Source organism: Cynocephalus volans, chromosome 15, assembly GCF_027409185.1.
Source record: "Cynocephalus volans isolate mCynVol1 chromosome 15, mCynVol1.pri, whole genome shotgun sequence".
Classification (NCBI taxonomy): domain Eukaryota; kingdom Metazoa; phylum Chordata; class Mammalia; order Dermoptera; family Cynocephalidae; genus Cynocephalus; species Cynocephalus volans.
Window position 1 is genome coordinate 97,515,689 of NC_084474.1, and position 5,158 is coordinate 97,520,846.

General features: G+C 36.3%; 1 protein-coding gene across 1 annotated transcript; it reads right to left on the bottom strand.

Moving 5' to 3' along the window:
- Positions 1-3,072: 3,072 nt before the first annotated feature.
- Positions 3,073-4,884, bottom strand: LOC134363757 (zinc finger protein 420-like; the record flags this gene model as incomplete). The annotated part of the gene is given in 2 exon segments (XM_063079305.1): positions 3,073-3,719; positions 3,804-4,884. Coding segments are annotated over 2 exon segments (1,728 nt in total), but the record flags the coding sequence as incomplete, so codon positions are not given.
- Positions 4,885-5,158: the final 274 nt, after the last annotated feature.

Sequence of the window (5,158 nt, forward strand, 5' to 3'; positions counted from 1 at the left end):
AATCAACTTGAACTTACAGATATGTATAGACACAACACCCAACAACAGAATACACAAAATACCTAATCTATTCAAGCCCATGGAACATACTCCAGAGAAGACCATTTGCGAGGCCATAAAATATCTTCAATAAATTTGAGGACTGAACTCAAACAATGTTAGTTCTCCGACCACAATAGATTTAAAGAGAAAATTATTAACTGAATATTTCAATAGTTCACAATTATGTGGAAATTAAACATTGAACTCCCAATCTCCCAGTGAGCCATAAAAGTCACTAAAAGTTGAAATATTTTGAGATTGAAAACAGCAACACATCATACCAAAAGTAAAAAAGGGCTTCGAGTAAAATTTATATTTGTAAATATACATGTTTTAGAAAGATTTGAAATCAAACCTTCCAACTAAAAGCCTAAAGGTGGAAAATTAAACCTTCCCAAACAAAAAAATTATAAAAATTAGAGTGCAAAATGAGAAATAAATAATGGTGCTATAATCTCTGTCCACTGTTGCCAGAGATTTGGTGACAGAAGTGTGGCAAATGGAAGCGACCTCCCTTCCCAAAAGGACTGCATAACCCCTGCCTCCAACCACACCCCTCAGGTTCTATGATGGACTTTTTGTCTTACTCGCTAATAACCATCATTTGGGTCTTGGTCTCACCCACACAAAGGGCTCTGAGGACCAACAGGGAGTCACTACAGAATCTAGAAGGCTTCTTAGGTGAAAAAAGGCTCTGGGGCCATCTCTAGGTCTGGAGGCCTATACACAAGCAGAGCCAAGCAGAAGGCAATACACAAGTGGAGCCAGGATTTACCTGTAAGTGGCAAGATACAAAATAGCTCTCCATCACTGCAAATAGAAACACAAGAGGTCTCTCAGGTACAGGGCATGTAGCACACTCATACCTGTGATTTTGCCTCATTTAAATATATGAAGAATAGGAATAAAGGATAAGTATTCCTTTCAGACACTGCTGTTCACTGAGTAGAATTAAAAAGCTCGTTTACAGCTGTTTAAATGAGTTCAGACATGTTGTTTACAATTACGTGACTGACTTGTGCATTCCCATTCAAATATTTCTATTCAACCCACTGACTGGCTGTGCATTAGCTTCAAACATTAGACAAAATTACCTCTACTTAGTTTTGTAATACTGGTCATACAAATCTACCTAAAGTAGGAGAGTAAGAAAAAATTTATGTAGTGCAGTACTTTAGACTTAATACATTTAATAAAATATACAGAAGATACAATGGCAGTTAATGTCAAAAATCCTGAAGCAAGTCAGATCAAACTATTTATTATACTGTGTATGTATTAGCTACCCACAGTTACACTGGTTTTCATTAAGATAAATTTTTTCAAAAGAACATTTTTATTCATAAATGTTACATATGTGAGGAGGCTTTTTTGTGCACTGTAGGCTGTTTGGCAACATGTCTTCCCACTCAATGGAGTAGCACCTCCTAACCTTCAGTTATGACAACCAAAAATGTCTTCAGACAAAGCCAAGTGCCCACTGGCAGGCAGTGTCACCAATCATATTTGAATATTGGGAACACTCAAAATGTTACAGATATTTTTAATACTTCATGTATCATTTGTTTGAAAATTTACATTTATTACAGATTGATAGTTTTCTCTTCATTTCAAATCCTGACAAAGTGTTGAAAGTTTTCTTGAAAACTTTGACACATTAAAGAGATTTAGAAAGATATTTAACTTTATTTTCACTGTTCAATGAGAGACCCCGATACAGACTCCACATTTATTGCATTGTTTCTCCCCATAATTTGATTTTCGCATAAACTGATTTGGGTATAAAAGGTGAAAACACAGGATTCTCTTCCCATTTACAGCAACTGGTAATGTCTCTCAGAAAGTTTATAAAGTCACTTAGTTGGAGTGGGCTGGTTGTGTTGTAATGCAAACAGAGCACACATACAATGGCTCAACAAGGAAATAATTTCTTATATAATGTGTAAAGAAAGATTTGGGGATAGTGGTGTGACTATCGCTGGTTTCTTTAATTCCTTCTAATTTAAATTAGGGTGGATTTCTCCCACCTATGGCCTCCAACTACACCCCAGAGTCATCTTCATTCAGTCCCAGAGAAAATGAGAAATCAGGAACAATGGCATGTAATTTTTTTTATTGTGGTACCTGAACTGGAAATAATGTTCATCACATTCCTACATTCCCCCAAACAGAGTTAAATTACATGGTCATCAACCCAATCATAGAATGCTTAGGTTGCAGGCTATGCATACGAGAGAAAAGAGTGGTTTTAATTAAAAAACACAGCTTAATCCATCCAAAATTTCTCCCCTGTGTAAATTCTCTACTGCTTGCTATGATGTGATTCCTTTTTATTTTTATTTATTTATTTTATGGTGAGTGGCTGTTATAGGGATCCTTCGTGTTATGAGCATGATGCTATAAGCAACAAAGCTCTAAACATAGCCAGCCTTGAGACTTTGGACAAAAGATGTTTTCATACTCATTACAGTCCTCCTTACATAGCTGGTGATTCAACCAACTACTTATCAAAAATCCTCAGAAATAAATAAAAACATTAAATAAATGAAACAATTCTACAACTGAAAAACAACACAGAATAACAACTATTTACATAGTATTCACATTTTCCCCAGAATTATAAGTAATCTACAAAAGGTATAAAGTACACAGCAGGAAGTGAATTCTTAGTACACAAACACTACACCATTTATAGAAGGGACTAGAGCATCAGCAAATTTTTACATCAATCGGGGATCCTCAAGACAACCTCCAATATGTGAGGAAAATTTTATATAGGTCTTCTTGATGTAAGTTCTCTGATGTCTTGAGGTATGACTTCTGTCAAAATCTTTTCCCATACAAATTACATTTACTGAGATTTTCCTTTGTGTGAATTCTTTCCTTTCTGTGGAGGAGTTCTAGTAAAAGGTTTGTCATATGACATTCATAAGTTTTTTACTGTGTGACTATCCTGATGTCTTCTAAGCTGTGACTCTGTAAAAAAACTTTTCCACATTCATTACATTCACAGGGCTTCTCACCTGTGTGAACTGTCTGATGCCTGCTGAGGTATGACTTTCGGTTAAAAGCTTTTCCACAGACTTTACATTCATGTGGTTTCTCACCTGTGTGAAACCTCTGATGAATGCTCATGTCTGACTTTCAGTTAAAAGCTTTTCCACGTTCTTTACATTCATATGGTTTCTCACCTGTGTGTATTCTCTGATGCATGCTGAGATGTGACTTTTGGTTAAAAGCTTTTCCACATTCTTTACATTCATATGGTTTCTCACCTGTGTGAATTCTCTGATGTTGGCTGAGGGTTAACCTTTGGTAAAAAGTTTTTCCACATTCTTTGCATTCATATGGTTTCTCACCTGTGTGAATTCTCTGATGCAAGCTGAAGGATGCCTTTTGTTTAAAAGCTTTTCCACATTCTTTACATTGATATGGTTTCTCACCTGTGTGAATTCTCTGATGTATATTGAGGGTTGACTTTAGGTTAAAATCTTCTCCACACTCTTTACATTGATATGGTTTCTCACCTGTGTGAATTCTCTGATGCCTGCTGAGGTGTGACATTTGGTAAAAAGCTTTTCCACATTCTTTACATTCATATGATTTCTCACCTGTGTGAATTCTCTGATGCCTGCTGAGGGTTGACTTTTGGTGAAAAGCTTTTCCACATTCCTTACCTTAATATGGTTTCTCACCTGTGTGAATTCTCTGATGCACATCGAGGGCTGACTTCTTGCTAAAAGCTTTTACACATTCTTTACATTCATATGGTTTCCCACCTGTGTGAATTCTCTGATGTCTGCTGAGGTGTGACTTTTTGTTAAAACCTTTTCCACAGTCCTTACATTTAAATAGTGTCTCACCTTTGTGAATTCTCTGATTCCTTTTGAGGGCCCACTTTCGAATAAAAGCTTTCCCACATTCTTTATATTCATATGGGTACTCACCTGTGTGAATTGTCTGATGTCTCTTCTGGTTTGACTTTTGGTTAAAACCTTTCCCACATTCCTTATAAATTCTCTTATGCTTGCTAAAGTTTGATTTCTGGTGAAATGTTTTTCCACATGTGTTATAGTCAAAGGGTTTCTCAACAATGTGAATTCTCTCATGTTTCTTGAGTTTTGACTTACTGGAGAAAATTTGACTTTCTTCACATTCATATGGATTCTCACTCACGTGAATTCTCTGACATACAGTAAGGGTAGAGTTATGGTAGAAAGATTCTTTACATCCATTACATTCACATGATTTTTCACTTGTGTGAATTTCCTGATGACAGTTGAGAAATGAATTCTCATGAAAGTTTTGGCCACGCTTAATAAATCCATAGAACATTTCCTCTATGGGAATTCTGCGATGCATAGTAAAGTCTGACTTCTGACAGAAAAATTTCTCCTGTTCATTACATGGATAAAACTGCTTCCCTGTAGATGTTCCCTGATATGAGATAAGGTATGATTTCTTAATAAAAGATGTCTGACAATCACTATAATTATCACGTTTCTCTCCTGTGTGTATAATCTGATGTTGAGTAAGTTTAGCCTTTTTATACATTTTCCCACATACATCACATTGAAAAGTTTTCTTCCCTACCTGAGTTATCTCTTGGGCAATGACAGCTGACTTATCACTGCCTTTACAATATTTGCTACATTTACAGGTGGCCTCACCTGTATGAATGTTCTTACATGTAATTATTGGCACTGTGTTGGAGGATTTTCCTTTTCTACTATACTCAAAAGGTTCCTCAGTTGGAATCTTAGGATGCTGACTAAGATGCTCATGATGTCTCTGTGATTTCTTGGATATATTATGCTCATCAGTTTTCTCTCCAGCATGCATGGTATCAGTCTCTGGAGGAAGTGCATTCTGACATATGTTAAACTCCTCACGCCCCACTCCTGAATCGTTTCCATTATTTAGAAGCAGATTTAAAATATGCTTTCAACTGAAATTAAGTGATTTTCCTAACTCCGCTCTCTCCTTAGATGATTGGTGGCCACTGATGATTACACCTTGCCACAAGTATCTGCCATGACTTTCCTTGCTTCTCTCAATTAGGTCACTGACTATCAGGACATCTGAAATGACAAAACAAAAACCAACCAACCAATAA